Below are 18,853 nucleotides of genomic sequence, written 5' to 3'. Positions count from 1 at the left end.
CACCTGGAGTATGGATTATAGTTTTGATCTATTCACCTAAGAAAGAACATACTTGCCCGAGAGGGAGTGCATAAAAATATTCACCAGACTGGCACCAGGAATGGTGAGATTGCCACATGATAAAAGATTGGGTAAACTGGGCCTATATTCTTTAGAGTTTAGCAGAATGAGAGGAGATCTTAATGGTGTACAACGTTCTTACCGGGCTCAGCAGGGTGGAAACAGGGGATGTGTTTCCCCTACCTGAGGAGTCTAGAAGCAGGGGTCACAGAATATGATAGCATAGGATATAGGATATCTTTATTGGTCACGTGTACATCAAAGCACACAGTGAAATGCATCTTTGCATGGAGTGTTCTGGGGGCAGCCCGCTAGTGTCGCCACACTTACGGCCCCAACATAGCATGCCCACAACTTCCTAACCCGTACGTCTTTGGAATGTGGGAGGAAGCCGGAGCACCCGGAGGAAACCCACACAGACATGGGGAGAACGTACAAACTCCTTACGGACAGCGGCTGGAATTGAACCCGGGTCGCTGGCGCTGTAATGGTGTTACGCTAACCACTACAGAGTACTTAGGACTGAGGTGGGGAGAAATGTTGTCACTCAGAATCTTTGGAGTGCCCTGCCCAAGAAGGCTTCATAGGCTCAGTCACCACGTTTGTTGAAAACAGAGATCGATAAATTTCAGGATATTAAGGAAATCAAGGGATATAGGTAGAGTGCAAGGAAATAGCACCGAGGCAGAAGATCACCCATGACCTTGAGGCTCAGTCATAAATTGGCCAACTCAGTTCCTAATTCTATGTTCTTAATTGGGAATCTTCCAACAGAGATCATGGTTGAAATTTCCAGAAATACATCTAACTAGATTTGGCCACCCTGAATCACAAACATAGAAGTACCTTAGAGATTACACATGTAACCAGGATTGTGTGACCTTGGTGATGGAATATGAGGCAGCAAAGGGTCAAGTATGCTGCCAGTGTTGTGAGGATGCGTCTCTGAACCTGGCTACTTAGAGATATAAAGTCATACAGCGCAGAAACAGGCCCTTCGGCCCAACTGGTCCATGCTGACCAAGATGCCCCATCCAAGCTAGTCCCATTTGCCAGTGTTTGGTCCCATAACCTTCTAAACCTTTCCAATCCATGTAGCTGTCCAAGTGTCTTTTAAACGTTGTTATTGTACCTGCCTCAACCACTTCCTCTGGCAGCTCATTCCACATGGGTGTAAAAAATTTGCCCCTCACGTTCTGATTAAATCTTTCCCCTCTCACCCTAAACCTTTGCCCTCCAGTTCTTGATTCCCCAATCCTCGGAAAAAGACTGAGTGCATTCACCGTATCTGTGCCCCTCAAGATTTTATATGGCTCTATAAGATCACCTCTCAGTCTCCTGTGCTCCAAGGAATAAAGACCTAGCCTGTCCAACCTCTCCCTATGACTCAGTCCCTCAGGTCCTGGCAACGTCGGTGTAAATCTTTTCTGTACTCTTTCCAGTTTAATAACATCTTTCCCACAATGCTCCAAGTGCGGCCTCACCAGCGTCCTGTATATCGCACCATGACCTCACAACTTTTATATTCAATGCCCTCACTTATAAAGGCTGACGTGCCAAAGGCCTTCTTCACCACCCCGTCAACCTACCTCATCCATTTCTTGCAGGGGTCGGTGGAGGACGACACATTTGAATAGAATCCTTCTTTGCATTTCTCACACACTGTTCCATTGTATTTTCGATCACCTGGCCAAGAGATTAGAGAAGATACTGTCATTACAATTCGCCAACAGCCACTGTCAGACCAAGCCCGTTGGTCCATTATCCAAAAGCTTCAAATTTTAAAAAGTCAACAAAACTCCAGGGGATCTGACCAAAATGGTGGACGGGCTTATAGTCCCACCAAAGACGTCTCCAGCTCTGCCCCCGCCCCCTGCAATTATGTTTTTCTCTTTCTTTTCGTGTATTTATTCAATTCCCTTTTAAAGTAATTACAGTAAGACTCCAATAATCCACTACCTGACCACTCAGAAATTCTGATGATTCTGCAGCTGGCTCACCGGGTAACATTCCCCATACTCCCTGGGACTAACTAGGGCCTCAGTCCCCGCACTGCCCCGGGACTCACCAGGACTCTGATCCCACACTCCCCCGGGACTCACCAGGTCTCCGATCCCACACTCCCCCGGGACTCACCAGGAATCCGGTCTCCACACTCCCCAGGACTCACCAGGGACTCAGTCCCCGCACTCCCCCAAGTCTCAACAGGGCCCCGGTTCCCGGGTACCCCAGGACTCACCGGGGCCCTGGTTCCCATGTACCCCAGGATTCACCTGGGGCCCAGTCCCCACACTCCTCCAGGACACTGGGGCCCTGGTTCCCATGTATCCAGAACTCACCAGGGCCCTGGTTCTCACACTACCCCAGGACACTGGGGACCTGGTTCCCATGTATCCCAGGACACTGAGGCCCAGTCCCCACACTCCCCCAGGACACTGGGGCCCAGTCCCCACACTCCCCCAGGACACTGGGGCCCAGTCCCCACACTCCCCCAGGACATTGGGGCCCAGTCCCCACACTCCCCCAGGACACTGGGGCCCAGTCCCCACACTCCCCCAGGACACTGGGGCCCAGTCCCCACACTCCCCCAGGACGCACCAAATTCAATGAATACTGTGTGCCATCACAAAAAGAATAATTTAAAAATGTGTTAGGGAATTAATGAATAACATCCAGTGGTCCTGAAAATCCACCAAAGCCCTGAACATGCCAGATTATCTGAGTTTCACTGCATCTGCTTCAACCAACCAGTTAAACACTGCATTCGTGATCAAACTTGTTGCTCAGTGGAAGAAAATGATTCTCCTCATCTGTCACTGCTTCTTGTGGTAATTATCTTAAGCATCTACCCTTTTGTTACCAACCGACTGCCAGTGGAAGGAGATAGCATCTTACTCTTTGAGGATCTAAAATAAACTTGCAAATCTCACACTTGATAATTATCTAAAAGAAGTGCTGCAGAAGCTTTTCTCTCATGTCAGAGGATTTCTGGTTTGTAAGCAAGAAGTTCCACTAACATTCTGGTCTCTATCGGATGCACGACCTACAATGTGATGATCCCAAAACATACTGGCTCCCAGGAGACCCAAGCTCTGACAAACAGTCTCTGGTGGGTTGGGAAGGTGGACAGCTGACATTCCTGACCCAAATAACAAGCCAATGGAACTACTCAGTTGGAAAGATTCAGTCAACAGGATTGAGAATGATTGGCTATGCTCCCCATGGTTTTTCCCAAAACCTAAACTCACATTTGACCATTCAGCACATCGTTACAAAAGGGGAGTGTGGGGCCCCACACTAGGTAGTGGGTGGGAACCAGGGTCCTGATGAGTCTCAGGGGATATGGGAGGGACCCGAACCCCAGTGAGTCTCGGGGGAGCATGGGTGCAGTCAATAAGGAAGAGACACAGTGGATGACGTGCTCTCTGAATGACCCAACAAGGTCATTTCATGATCAACTGACGGTGAGTGTTATTGGCTGATGTAATCACCGATAGCCACATCATATTAACAAATACATTTTAAACAACTAGGACACCATGAAGAACAATAATACGTCGATCTCATTTCACCTCAGGTCAAGTACAACTGCTGCATTCTCAGCATCAACAGGGACCCATCACCAGCCACAGCTTCTCCTCTCCTCCTGTTCCCCCCCCCACCCCCCCAACTTCCCAAGGAGACCACTCTCTCCATGACTCCCTGGTCCACTCATCTGTCCTCAATGCAAATCTCAATGCATTTCAACTCCCCTTCGCATTCCGACATCGATCTGTCTGCCCTCAGCCTTCTCCACTGCCACAATGAAGCCAAATGCAAACTAGAGGTACTTCATGCTGTACCTGGGTAGTCGATGACCCAACGGCATAAACAATGAATTCTCCAGTTTCAGGTAACCCATACGCCCCCCCCATGTTCCTTTCCCACTCCCACCTTTCCACCCTGGGTCTCCATCACTTTTTTCATCCCTCCCCCGTCATTACCTCGACTCTCACTGGGTCCTACCTGCCCATCACCCACCTATCTACCCGAGTTTCCTCTCACCTTTCCCATCCGGTCCACCACCTGGTTCGATCTGCCCATCATCCCCCACCTCACCTGGTTCCACCTGCCACCTACCAGCCCGTCTCAGCCCTCCCTCTCGCTTCTATATACTGGCTACCTTCCCTCCACACTCTCCGTACTGATGCAGGATGCCCGCCTGAAATGCCGACCATTTCCTTTGCATCCGCGGGTGCTGTGTGACCCACTGAGTTCCTCCGGCAATTTATTGTTTGTTCCGGGTTCCGGTATCCAGTCTCGTGTCTCCTCCACGGTTTTCACCTTTGGGACACAGAGGTGAAGACCTTCAGTTGGAGATGTTGATTGCTGGATTATGCTGGATGATATAAGGTAATCCCTCCTACCATTCCAATACGATTTTAATCCATGCTCTCACTGGGCCCCACTTGCTAATAAATAAACAAGCAATTTCTCCCAATGGCCTTTAACAGATCGCTCAGTGCCAAGAGATGAGCTGTGGTGTAGGAGAAGCCTTGAGCATATTTAACTTACTTATTTTAACATACTTAGTGTTCCCTGCAAAGCAAACCCATCAATCCCATTCCCCATTCATTATTTCTCTGTAGATTCTCTCTCTCTCTCTCTCTCCCTCTCTCTCTCTCTCTCACATGCTCATCAACTCCCATTAGATTCCTTGTGTCATTTACCTACACTAGAGGTAAATTTTCAGCTTCCAGTTATCCTACCAGCACACTTAGGGATGTGGAAGAAACCAGAGAATCCCAGGGAAACCCACATGGTCACAAGGAGGACGTGCAAACTCCACAGAGACAGCACTGAAACTGCAGAGAGTTGAGGGCACGGCCCAGTGCGTCATGGAAACCAGCCTCCCCTCCTTGGACTCTGTCTTTACCTCTCGCTGCCTTCATGAAGCAGCCAGCATAATCAAAGACCACACCCACCCAGGTCATTCTCTCTTCTCTCCTCTTCCATCCCGTAGAAGATACAGGAGCCTGAGGGCACATACCACCAGGCTTAAGGACAGCTTCTACCCCACTGTGATAAGACTATTGAACGGTTCCCTTATACAATGAGATGGACTGTGACCTCACGATCTACCTTGTTGTGACCTTGCACCTTATTGCACTGCACTTTCTCTGTAGCTGTGACACTTTACTCTGTGCTGTTATTGTTTTTAACTGTACTACATCAATGCACTCTGTACTAACTCAATGTAACTGCACTGTGTAATGAATTGACCTGTACGATCGGTATGCAAGACAAGTTTTTCCACTGTACCTCGGTACAAGTGACAATAATAAACCAATACCTATACCAATACTCAACGTCAGGATTGACCCTGGGTCGCTGGAGTTCTCCAATATGCCACTCAGTGGGTGAAGTCAGTTGTGTGAGTGCTTCACTCTCTGCCACATCGCCAATACTTTGGGATTGAGGGCATGTCACACTTGACAAGAACATTAAGCATGAAATTAAACAACCTATTCCCGCTGCACACTACAAGGCAGCACAGCGCTGCAGCAATTAGTGCTGCTGCCTCGTACTCTAGCAACTCAGGGGTCAATCCTGATCTCCGGTGCTGTCTGTGTGGAGTTTTCATGAGTTCCCCACCAACCCCCCAACCTCCCCGGAGTTTCCTCCCACATCCCAAAGAGACATGGGTCGGTGGATTAACTGGCCGATGTAAACTGCCCTGAGTGTAGATGAGTGGCAGGTGGGGGTAAGGTGTGGAGTTAATGGGAATGTGAGAGAGCATAGGTTACAGTGGGGGAATGGGATTGCTCCAAGAGCCACCATAGACATGATGGACTGAATGGCCTCCTCTCACATAGCACAAAAAACATGAATTGTTATTTAATAAGCCCATCAAAGATTGCCCTGGTCATTCAACCTTTGCAAGTTAAATTGCCCCTGAGATCTTTTGCCATGTTGGGATTGGTTCAGCTGTTGCCTTTTAGCGCCGCGTCTCACCTGGGGTTTTGACTCCAAATCCTGGCAGACAAACGTCATCGTCCCTGCAGACCTCGCAGTCTCTGTTAGGGCAGTGCTTCCCTTCTTTACACAAGCACACCACATCATTGACTGAGTCACCGGTTTTTATGACTTCAAATTCACCTGAAAAATAGACATCAGCTTAGACAACACATCTCAGAGAAAGAGGACACGACTCTCTTCAACTCCCGAACCTACCCTAAAAAAACCTGGGCCTCATTGCCTGCACAGGACCCAGAATTAATCCGCGTTCCTTCTCTTTATTTATTTGTTCGCTAGATGTAGATGACAACTTGGAATGCCAGTAGTTCTTGTCCATCCCTAATTGCCCCTGAACTGATACTAAAACTATTTTGTAAATCCAAATTCATTTAGTTACTTGAATTAACATTCCACAGATGTTTCTGGATCTATGGGTGCAGAATTCTGACTGCTAGTCCAGTAATTTAACCAGTAACTACACTGTAATAGGGTGGAATGAGGAGGCTGTGTGCACTTGCCATGGATTCTAATTCCCTCCAAGCTGCATCTCATGAAGATGTCTGAGCACTCCTCTCAAATTCTCCACACGTACTGATCTTTGCCATCAAGGGATGGCCGTCTCTTGCTGAAGTATCCATTGCATTTGCCACTCTCTCTGTCCTTGGGGCACTGGCTGCCTCTGCTAACCTAGGACACAGCTTTGTTGAATGTACCATCCTTTCCCTCCACCCAACCGCTAAGCCTCCCGATCCTGACATCCTAGTTCAGGGTTTCAACCCTTTTCAAAATGGCTTTGAGCAAAGCTCATCACCGTGATCATTAACATGGTAACACCAGCTGAGTCCATCTGTGATAAGCAATCGAGTACATCTTTAAGTTTAATTCAGTTGGAATCTTCTTTAGCTCGTCAAAGGGGTTGGCAACATTGGTTCTCAAAATTAAAAAGCATTTTTTCATGATTAGTTAGTGTGCGAATGTGTCCTCCGGCTAAACTGTCTAAACATTGGACAGATTTCAGGGGACTTCCAGCCATCTCCCAATATCCTGCTTTGAATCCAAACGCAACGAACTGCAAATGCTGGAAACCTGAAATAAAAGCAAAAAGCATTGGGAACACTCAGCGGGTCAGGCAGCATCTGTGGAGAAATAAACAAGAGTTATTGTTTCAGGTCCGAAACCCTTCATCAGATCTGTAATCATGAAAGGTCATTGACCTGAAACCTTAAATCTCTTTCTACCTTCACTGATCCGCTGAGTATTCCCAGTGTTCTATCCCCTGCCTGGAAATGACACCAAAAGATTCCCTGAAGGAAGCTGAGAGCAAAAAGTGAATTTTGGCCTCAGTCATACACCGGGATAATTTATTCAATGAATAAGTTAGTTTGGCAAAACATCGTAGACCGAAGGCCCTCCTCCTATGCTTTATTATTCTATGTTCTACCTTCTATGATAGCAGGCTTATGTAGCAAGACACTTGATGGACCAGACCAGCTTTGTGTGGTGTGGCAGCCCTTGCCTACTCAAACTTGGATTGGTCTACTTTTTTGTTAACATTTTCCACAGGCTAAACCAAACAAACAATGCTGGCAGATAAAAAAGACAGTCCCCTCACCAAACAACTCAACTCGGTAGTGAGATGATCAAGCAAGATGTGCAAATTGATTTCCTCAAGTTAACAGGGCAGCAACTTGGGGAAAGAGACATAAATTCCAAGTCGCTGCTCCTGGTTCAGTGATCTTATCTCCGACCTAAACCATTTTACAGTGTGCTAAAATAATGCAGGCTTCAAGCCCTCTGGTTGCGGCTGGGGAATGTTCCTCATTCTCATTGGCTTAAGCAACACTTGAAAATTCCCACGTTCAGAAGTCCACATTTGAACTGAGTTAGAAGGACACCTCACCCCTCTATATATAAACAAAGAGTGGGGAATTCCACCTGTAATTACTGGTTGGTGTTATAATTTTGGCAGGAAGCTCTGAATTAACTTGGGCGGAGCTTTGGTGTGACTTAAGTATTTCTGGACATTACTGGAAGGAGGTCCTTTACCAGCAACATCAGTCTAATGAGACAAGATGCAGTCACACACCCTTTCTCTGCTTAGTTCTGCACTCACAATAGGCAGCTTTTACCTACACAGACAGCCCAGGTGCCCGGGAACCTGTAACCGAAGGTGTCCCTGGTAGCAGAATGCATCTCAGAACTGCTCCCACACTTCACAGTCTGTACACTGTCCCCATCGCACCCACAATTCACCCTGACCCCACGGCAGTTCTGCAGGACCCCAGCACCTCCCAGTCAACACTGACTCTCCTCCAGCAGTTCCTATTGACTCCCACAGTTTGAACTGCTTCTAGTGCCTCTCACTGACATCTCACCCCTAAACTTCACAATAAGCCTTCTCCTCAAAATTCACCCTGACTCACCCCAAAATGCACTCCCTAAATTTGTACTTACACATCCCAAAATATCTTCCAATTACTGGAGAATATTCTTAGAGGATTTATGGGCATTTGGAGAAGCATAGGCTGATTAGGGACAGTCAGCATGGCTTTGTGAGGGGCAAGTCAGGCCTCACGAGCCTGATTGAATTCTTTGAGGATGTGATAAAGCACATTGATGAAGGTAGAGCAGCGGATGTGGTGTACATGGATTTTAGTGAGGCATTTGATACAGTTCCTCATGGAAGGCTCATTCAGAAGGTCAGGAGATATGGGATCCAGGGAAACTTGGCTGTGTGGATTCAGAACTGGCTTGCTCATAGAAGACAGAGGTTGGTGGTAGATGGAGCATATTCTGCCTGGAGGTCAGTGACCAGTGGTGTTCCGCAGGGATCTGTTCTGGGACCCCTGCTCTATGTGATTTTTATAAATGACTTGGATGAGGATGTGGAAGGATGGATTAGTAAGTTTGCTGATGATACAAAGGTTGGTGGTGTAGTGGATAGTGTAGAAGGTTGCTGTAGATTACAACAGGATATTGATAGAATGCAGACCTGGGCTGAGAAGTGGCAGATGGAGTTCAACCTGGAAAAGTGCGAAGTGATACACTTTGGGAGATCAAATTTGAAGGCAGAATACAAGGATAATAGCAGGACTCTTAGCAGTGTGGAGGAACAGAGTGATCTTGGGGTCGACGTCCATAAATCCCTCAAAGTTGCCACGCAGGTCAATAGGGTTGTCAAGAAGGCGTATGGCGTGTTGGCCTTCATTAGTCGAGGTATTGACTTCAAGAGCCACGAGGTAATGTTGCAGCTCCATAGAACTCTGGTCAGACCACACTTGGAGTATGGTGTTCAGTTCTGGTCGCCTCATTATAGGAAGGATGTGGGAGCTTTAAAGAGGGCGCAGAGGAGATTTACCAGGATGCTGCCTGGATTATGATGTCTTATGAGGATAGGTTGAGTGAGCTAGGGCTTTAGTCTTTGGGGAGGAGGAGGATGACAGGTGATTTGATAGAGGTGTACAAGATGATAAGAGGCATAGATCGAGTCGACAGTCAGAGACCTTTTCCCAGGGTGACAATGGCTAACATGAGGGAGCATAATTTTAAGGTGATTGGAGGAAGATATAAGGGGGATGTCAGGGGTAATTTTTTTTTCCACAGAGTGGTGGGTGCATGGAATGCACTGCCTGCAGAGGTTGTGGGGGCAGATACATTAGGGACATTTAAGAGACTCTGAGATAGACACATGAATGATAGAGAAATGGGGGGCTATGTGGGAGGGACAGGTTAGATACATATTAGAGCAGCATAAAATGTCGGCACAACATTGTGGGCCGAAGGGCCTGTACTGTGCTGTAATGTTCTATATCCTAATTGTCTTTATTTATTCATTTGCAGGCTCTGGGTATCACAGACAAGGCCAGCATTAACTGCCCATCCTTACTGCCCTCGAGAAGGTGGTGAGCTGCTGCCTTGAGCCACTGCAGACCCAGTGACGATGAAGGACCAGAGGTATATTTCCAGTTCAGGGTAGTGAGTGACTTAGAGGGGACCTGCAGGTGATGGTCTTCCCATGTCCTTCTGGGCAGGAGAGGACATAGATTTGGGAGGGGTCATGTTCTCGAACCCTTAATTCTGCCTCTTCCATTATTGTCGCTTTAGAATTTCTTTCTGCACTACCTCAGTTTGCACCACTGTACTTTCCCCCCTTCTGCTATTTTGTGCTCATCGCTCCATCTACTGCTGTACTTATTATTTACTACCATGTATACACCGTGACCTTCACGTGAGCAAGGGATTTCATTGCATCCTGGTGTATATAACAATGAACTAATCTGAATTTGCTGTCAGAGTAACCTGGGGAACTACTAACTGCATTGCATTTTGCAGATGCTGCACATTGCAGCCACTATATACCGGTGTGAATGTTTAGGGCAATTGATTGTCCTGGATGGCGTTGAGCTTCTTGCGAGTATTGTAGTTGTGTTCATCCAGGCAAATAGAGAGTACTTCATCGAGCTCCTGACTTGCTTTGCAGACGGTGGAAAGGCTTTAGGATGTCATGAGTTGAGTCATTCACTGCAGGATACCCAGCTTCTGACCTGCTCTTATAGACAAGGTATTTCTATGGCTGGTCCAGTTGAGTTTCTGGTTAACGATGACCCTCAGAACATTGATGGTGGGGATTCAATGATAGCAATACCACAAAATGTCAAGGGCAGGTGGTCAATCTCTCCCTTGTTGGAAATTGTCATTGCCAGCAGTTTTGTGGCATGTATGTTACTTTATAAGCCCTTGCCTGGACTTTGTCCAGGTCTCGCAGCATATAAGCATGGGCTGCTTCTTTTGCTGAGGAGTTGTGAATGGAATTGAATATTGTGCAATCATCAGCAAACATCCCCACTTCTGACCTTATGATGGAAGGAAGGTCCCTGATGAAGCAGCTGAAGATGGTTGGGCCCAGGACACCAACCTAAGGAACTCCTGCAGGGACATCCTGGAGCTGAACCCAGAAAGACAGAAACATAGGAAGTAGGATTGGGAGTAGGCCATTCAGACCAACAGGCCTGCTTCTCAATTGAACAGATCACGGCTGATCATCCATTTCTTTATCTTTCTCCTCACATTCCTTGAACCCTTCAGCACTGATAAATATATCTATCTTTTTGAACAATGACTTGGCCCTCACTGTTATCTGTGGGCAAGGATTCCAAGGATTCCCAACCTTTGGATGAAGAAATTTCTCCCGATCTAGGTTCTAAATGGCACACCCCATATCCTGAGACTGTGACTCCAGGTTCTGGTCCCTCCGGCCACAGGGAACACCCTCCAGTTTCTAGTCTGTCTAGTTGTGTTAGAGCTTTCTAGGTTTCTACAAGATACCCTCTCATTCTTCTAAACTTCATTCAACATTGGCCTAACCGACCCACTCCCTTCCCTCATTCACCAATTCTGCCATCCCAGGGATCAGTGTGGTGAACCTTTGGTGCCTGCCCGCCATGGGTAGAGCATCCTTCCTCAGATAAGGAGACCAAAACTGTACAGGGTCTCACCAAGGCCCTGTACATGGGCAGTAAGGTATCCCTGCTCCTGTATCAAATCCTCTTGCAAAGAAGGCCAGCAGTCCATTTGCCTTCCTAACTGCTTGCTGCTTTCAGTGACTGACGTACAGGGACACGCAGGTCGTGTTGTAGCTTCCTTTTTCCGCAATCTATCACCTTTGAGATAATACTTTCTTTCTGTGGTTAGAAACAAGTGCATAACCTCACATTTATTCATGTTAAACTGCAACTTTTGCCTTCTTAACCAACTTGTTTAAATCACATTGGAACAGTGCTTTTGGTTCCTTCATCCAAAGTATTGATAAATATTATGAATAACTGGGTCCCTGTAACATCCACTAGTCACTGTCTGTCACTCAGAAAAATACCTGTTTATTCCTCCTCTGTTTCTTGCCTGCCAACCAATTCTCAACCACAAACCCCTTCACATGTAACCTTCTGTTGAACTGTTTCTTTTTCTACAAATGCTGCCTGACCTGCTGAGAGTTTCTAGTCTTTTATGTCTTTATTCCATTGTACTTAATCCTTCCTCATAGGACCCCACCATTCTCTCTTCTCCCCCCTCCTATTGGGCAGAAGATACAAAAGCCTGAAAGTACGTACCACCAAGCTCAAGGACAGCTTCTATCCCACTGTTATGACTATTGAATGGTCCTCTTGTACAATAAAATAGCCTCTTGACCTCACAATCTACCTCGTTATGGCCTTGCACCTTATTGTCTACCTGCACTGCACTTTCTCTGTAACTGTAACACTATATTCTGCATTCTGTTATTGCTTTTAGCTTGTACTAGCTCGGTGTACCGATGTGATGAAATAATCTGCGTGGATTACCTGCAAAACACAGTTTTTCACTGTACCTTGGTACATGTGACAATAATAAACCAATTTACCAACCCCACTTCATCGCAGGAATCAATCCAATGAACTTTCTCTGCACTGCATCCAACCCTTCCTTAGATAAGGAGACCAAAACTACAGGCATTACTCCAGGTGTGCTCTCACCAAAGCCCTGTAGAGTCGTGGACTCTAGTGTGTCTTAACGCACAGAGCATTCGCAATAACGTGGATGAATTAATTACGCAAACGTATGTGCTCGGGTATTAGATTATTACAGAGGCTTGGCTGCAGAGGGTCCAGGGATGGGAACCGAACATCCAGAGGTATTCAATGCTTGGGAAGGACAGGCAAAAAGGAAAAGGCATTGGTTAGAGACAAAGGATATCAGCTTGGATGACAGGGACCCTGTGTGGACACAGCTAAAAAATACAAAGGGGCAGGAAACGCTCATGGGGACTGTAGAAAGAGCCCCAAACAGTAGTGGTAACGTTGCATTAAACAAGAAATTAGAGACGTGCAGTCAGGAGGATTTCCTGGGTGACTTTCTGGACCATTTCATCAAGGCACCAAACAGGAAGTGGGTTATCCTAGACTGGGTATTGTGTTATGAGAAACGACTCATTTGCACTCTTGAGCAAGACCCCATTGGGGAGTTGTGACCACAAAATGATAGAATTCATTAATAAGGTGGAGACTGAGGTCGTGCATTCTGAGGCTTGGCTGCTACATCTGAATAAAGCAAACTACGATGGTAGGAGGTGAAAGATAGCCAAGATAGTTGGGAAAACCTCACTTATGGGGTTATTTGTTAATCAGCAATGGCAAACATTTAAGGAGCACATGGATTGTTAGAGTCTTGGAGTCATGAGGAGATACAGCACAGAAACAGGCCCTTCAGCCCATCGAGTTCATGGTGGTCATCAACCACCCATTTACAATAAGCCATCCCACATTCCCAGCTAAGACAGAAGTAAAACAGGAAGGTTATTCACAATATATAATAACGATTTAGATGACAGAATTGAAATACAACAACTCCAAGTGTGGGATGACACAAAGCTGGGTGGAGTGTGGACTGTGAGGAGGATGCAGAGAAGCTCCAAGGTGATTTGGACAGGATGAGGGAGTGGACAGATATATGGCAGATGCAGTGCAATGTGGGTAAATGTGCGGTTATCTGTTCTGTGGCAATAACAGGAAGGCAAATTATCAGAGATTATAGATTAAGAAATGGGGAGGTACAACGAGACCTGGGTGTCACAACAGTCGTTGAAAGTGAGCATGCATGTGCAGCAGGCAATTAACAAGGCAAATGATCTATGCAAGGGAGAGCATTTGAACCAAGGAGCAGAGATGTCTCACTGCAATTGTACACGGCCTTTCTGAGACCACTCCTTTGTGAGATCACCCCTTGAGTACTGTGTGCAGTTTTGCTCTGTTTAACTGATGCTCTTGCTATGGAGGGAGTGCAGTAAAGATTCACAAGGCTGATCCCAAAAAGTACCCTGACTGGCTGTACCGTGGTCTGGACGGCAATCTGAATGCGCAGGAACGTAAGAAGCTGCAGAGAGAAGTGGACTCTGCCCAATACATCATGGGCACATCCCTCCCCACCATCGGTAGTACCTACAGGTGGCGCTGCCTTAAGAAGGCAACATCCATCATCAAAGATCCCCACCATCCGGGCCATGCCATCTTCTCGCAGCTACCCATCGGGCAGAAGGTACAGAAGCCTGAAGTCCCACACCACCAGGTTCAGGAACAGCTACTTCCCTTCAACCATCCAGTTCTTGAAGCAACCAACACAACCCTAATCACTACAGTTTAGCAACACTATGACCACTTTGCACTAAAATGGACTTTTTTTGTTCCATTTGTGTTCTTTCTTGTATAAATTGTGTATAATTTATGCTTTTCTTGTGAATGCTGCTTATCTGATGCTATGTGCCGTGATGCTCCTGCAAGTAAGTTTTTCATTGCACCTGTGCATAAATGTATATGCATATGACAATAAACTCGACTTTGACTTTGATCTCAGGATGACAGGATGAAGGGAAATTGAGACAATTGGGCCTATATTCAGTAGATTTTAGAAGAATGAGAGGACATTATTGAAAGTGGACAGACGAGATGCAGGAAGGATATTCCTGATAGAGTCACAGAATCATCCAGAGTGGAAATAAGTCCTTTGGCCCACCAAGTCTGTGTTGACCATCAAGCCCCCATTGACATTAATCCTACACTAATTCCATCTGAACACAAAGGCCAATTTTACAGTGGCCAATTAACCAACCAACCCGTACATCTTTGAGATGTGGGAGGAAGCTGGAACACCCAGGGGAAACCCATGCAGTCACAGGGAGGACGTGCAAACTCCACACAGAGAGCATCTGAGGTCAGGATTGAACCCAGGTCGCTGGAGGTGGTAGGCAGCAGCTCTACCAACTGCACCACTTGTGCCTACCGATGATGGGAAGACCAGAATCAGGGGTCACACCCGATTGATATGGGGTAACCTAATTAGGACTGAGATGAGGAGAAATTTCTTCACCCACAGAACCTGTGGAATTCTCCACCACAGAAAACAACTGAGGTCAAATTATTAAATACATGAATATATTTAAGATGGAGTTATGGCCGAAGAGATCAAGGAATTAGAGGAGAAAGCACCAACAGGGTACTCTTTGATCAGCCTTCCCTTCACCACCTCCCTACAAGTTCCTTCCCCATTTATCACTTCATTGTCACCAAAATTGGATACACTACACTCAGTCCCTTTACCTTTTCATTGTTATAGACTGTAAGCTGTTGAGGCCCCAGCATTCATCCCAGAGGCACCTGTCTCGTTACAGCTTGACAACCTGAAAAGTGACCAGTTTATCCCTGCTCTTTTTTTTCCTGTCTGTAATCAATCGTCTATCCATACTAAACTATTACCCTCAAAACCATGAGCTCTTATCTTGTGCAACAACTTTTTTTAAGTGGGACCTTATCAAACATCTTGTAGAAATCTAAATATTTCCTGGCTTCCTTTTATCAACCTCTTCAAAGAATTCCAATAGGTTTGATAAATTTCATCTCTCTTTCATGTTGGTTCTGCCTCATCGTATTTTCTGTTACCACAGCCTTAACAATGGATTCCAGTGTTGTCCCATGAACTAATGATAGTCTGGGCCAAAATTAATATTGACCTTCCCATTCCCAGTATTCACATTGACTTCCAGTCCAAAGTAAATAGACCCTCCCTAAAGTTCTTACTGACTCACACCAGAAATGGAGGGTAGTGCAAGAGCTCACAGCTCCAACCCACTCCACTTCCAATGAGGCTAAGGGTTAATTTGCACACCAGAGCTGGTCACTTGGTAAGGGGTAAGCAGGGTTGGAATCAAGGAATCCTAGCATAAATCAACACTTTCATTTTTTATTTGTTTTGTTTCATCAGACATTACAGATTAGTGAAGTAACACTGTCCTTTCTTCACCATTAAACTTCCAGTGTTTTGCTCTGTGATATATCAAAGGCATTTATATAGGAATCAAAACAATTAGACAGAACTAATTGTTAAAACTTTAGCATGGAGACTTACTTGCATCAAGTCCCTGAAGGTGAAATAAGTGGCCAAAGACTATACTGAAAAGATTTTGAAAAGGTGTTTAAAAAAGCACTTTCATTTAGCACCTTTCACAAGAAGCACTTGGATTGCCAGGGCAGAGCATGCTATGGACCAAGTGCTGGTAAATGGGATTAGGATAGATGGGTATTTGATGATTGGAACAGACGAGGTGTGCCGAAGGGCCTGTTTCCATGCTGTAGGACTCCATGATCATCTCAGGAGATACCCATTTGCTTTACAGTTAATAAAGTACTTCTAAAGAGCGGTCACTACTGCTGCATAGGGAGCCAGTACACCTGTGGGAAGTGCTTAGGACAAGTAGACAATGCTTTAAGGTAGACAACACAGCAACCAGGTTTCTCATGGCCATCTCTCAATACATCAAATTGACAATGGCCATATATATTGCATCAGCAATGTTGACTGAGGAGTGAATATTTGTCAGGATGCTGGGATACTCCTCTGACCTTCTTCCCTCTGTTGAGATGTTTTCCTGCCATTTGAAAGGGAAAAAGGAGACTGCCTTTAACACCTCCTCTCCATCTAACCTAAGGCTGCCCCACCAACACCTTCTCCGCATTGCAACAGAGTGACGGCTTGGATTACGAGCTAAGGTCTTTGAAGAAACTCTTGATCCCACAGCTGTCAAAACTCAAAGTCATCGGAGCTATCAACTGAGCCTCAGCACACCACGTGCAAGATGGGGGACAAAAGAGAGATTAGGGCAAGTCAGCCATATCAGACTAGGTGGATAACAAAGCCCAAGCAAACACTAAAGAGACAAACACCACAATGACAGGGGTGGGAAATTATTAAACACAACTTGATTAATAAAAGTAAAAGACACTTGCCAGAATCACAAGGTGAGTGTTTTTTGCAGTGAGCATCCCTGTTCCACTCCCGCTGGTAAAAGCCATTTTCACAAGGCTGACAAGCGGGGTATTCTGTTTTATTGCATTCCTTCTTCATGTACGAACCTGGAAAAAAATTGAACCCATTTTAGTTCTCCCACATTACATCAGAAGATAGAAGCCTCATAACCTTACAACAGTGCAGGAAGGGTTATACTACTGTAGGAATCAAAGGAGCATTAAATTTAATATCTCACAAAAACAAGCGTGGGAATTTCAATTAACCCACACCCGTGAACTGCAGGGCAGACAACATAACCATCTCATGTTACCTACTTATTCAATGATAGCTGTGTGCAGCCTGTGCATACCGTGTTGTTGACTGGTTACATTCACCAGAAGGGAGCCCAGTCTAAGGCCAGCCAGCACAATTTAAAACCAGCCTTCACCTGTTAAAGGGGAGATGCACTGGGACTGCCTGAAATTCTGTCCCGACCCGAGAGACTTTGAGCTCTCTAAAGCCTCGCTAGTGGGCGTCCTTTATCCTCAGAGGGCTGGGACACTCCCCAGACACATGTAGTGGGGGGAGACCCTGGGAACCTTGATGCAATGCTGTGCAAAGTTCAATGACTCCACATAAGCAGTTAAGATCAGTAAGTACGGCTCCAAATGCCAGATCCAGACAACCAGCCTCACAGGCAGTTGAATGCATCATCAATCACTAGCAGCGGGGGATACGCTGAGCACACTACCACACCCTCACACACTTACACTTCCTCAAGCTCATTCCTGAAAACACTGCTCTTCCAGCATGACCAGAACATCACAGTGCACAACACTCAGTTGTACACAATGCCTACATGCAGATGCAGCAAGTGATCAGGAAGACAAGTGGCATGTTGACCTTTATTGCGGGAGGATTTGAGTAGATAATTAAAGAAGCTCTACTGCAATTTTATAGGGCCTTCCTGAGATCATACGTGGAGAAACACGTACTGTTTTGGCCTTCTTAATTGAAAGAAAAATATATTTGCTATAGAGGTAATGTGGTCCCAAGGCAGGTTTGCCATTTAGGGAGAGATTGAGTAGACTAGGGCTGTATTCTGGCACGGTAGTGTAGCGGTTAGTGTGACGCTTTACAGCGCCAGTGACCCGGGTTCAATTCCGGCCGCTGTCTGTAAGGAGTTTGTACATACTCCCCGTGACTGCGTGGGTTTCCTCCGGGTGCTCCGGTTTTGTCCCACATTCCAAATAAGGTGCACGGGTTAGGAAGTTGTGGGCATGCTGTGTTGGCACCGGAAGCGTGGCGACACTTGCGGGCTGCCCCCAGAACACTCTATGCAAAAGATGCATTTCACGGTGTGTTTCGATGTACACGTGACTAATAAAGATACCTTAAAAGAATGGGGGGAGATTCCCCCCAAAAGGCTTGACAAGCTGGATGCCAGGAGAAAGTTTCTCCTGGCAGAGGATTCCAGGATCAACGGGCACAATTTCAATAAGGAAGGGGTGCTGTTTAAGACAGAGTGGAGGAGAATTTTCTTCAAGTGGTGAATCTCTTGAACTCTCTACCCAGTCATTGAGCTCACACAGCTTCAAGTTCCTAGGAGAGAGCATCACCAATAGCCTGTCCTGGTCCAACCACATAGACACCACAGCTAAGAAAGCTCACCAGTGCCTCTACATCCTCGAGAGGCTAAAGAAATTTGGCAGGTCCCCTTTGAGCCTCACCAATTTTTATCGATGCACCATAGAAAGCATCCTATCCGGATGCATCAAAGCTTGCATCTGGCAACTGCTCTGCCCAAGACTGCAAGAAACTGTAGAGGGTTGTGGACACAGCTCAGCACATCACGGAAACCAGCCTCCCCTCCGTGGACTCTGTCTACACTTCTCGCTGCCTCAGTAAAGCAACCAACATAATCAAAGACCCCACCCACCCCAGACATTTTCTCTTCTCCCCTCTCCCACCGGGCAAAGATACAAAA

General features: G+C 46.3%; 1 protein-coding gene across 1 annotated transcript in view; it reads right to left on the bottom strand.

The window, feature by feature from the left end:
• The window catches only part of LOC127579065 (tumor necrosis factor receptor superfamily member 5-like), a 95,355-nt gene that overhangs the window by 13,887 nt on the left and 62,615 nt on the right, over window positions 1–18,853 (bottom strand). The window contains exons 3-5 of the mRNA XM_052031700.1: window positions 16,866–16,991; window positions 6,055–6,198; window positions 1,650–1,746 (exon numbers count right to left, since the gene is read on the bottom strand). Of these exons, the coding sequence (XP_051887660.1) occupies window positions 1,650–1,746; window positions 6,055–6,198; window positions 16,866–16,991 (367 nt within the window). The remainder of the gene's footprint in view (window positions 1–1,649; window positions 1,747–6,054; window positions 6,199–16,865; window positions 16,992–18,853) is intronic.

This window comes from Pristis pectinata, chromosome 16 (genome assembly GCF_009764475.1).
Source record: "Pristis pectinata isolate sPriPec2 chromosome 16, sPriPec2.1.pri, whole genome shotgun sequence".
Classification (NCBI taxonomy): Eukaryota; Metazoa; Chordata; class Chondrichthyes; order Rhinopristiformes; family Pristidae; genus Pristis; species Pristis pectinata.
Note: the sequence above shows the minus strand (reverse complement) of the source record. Positions and strands in the feature narration are given on the sequence as shown.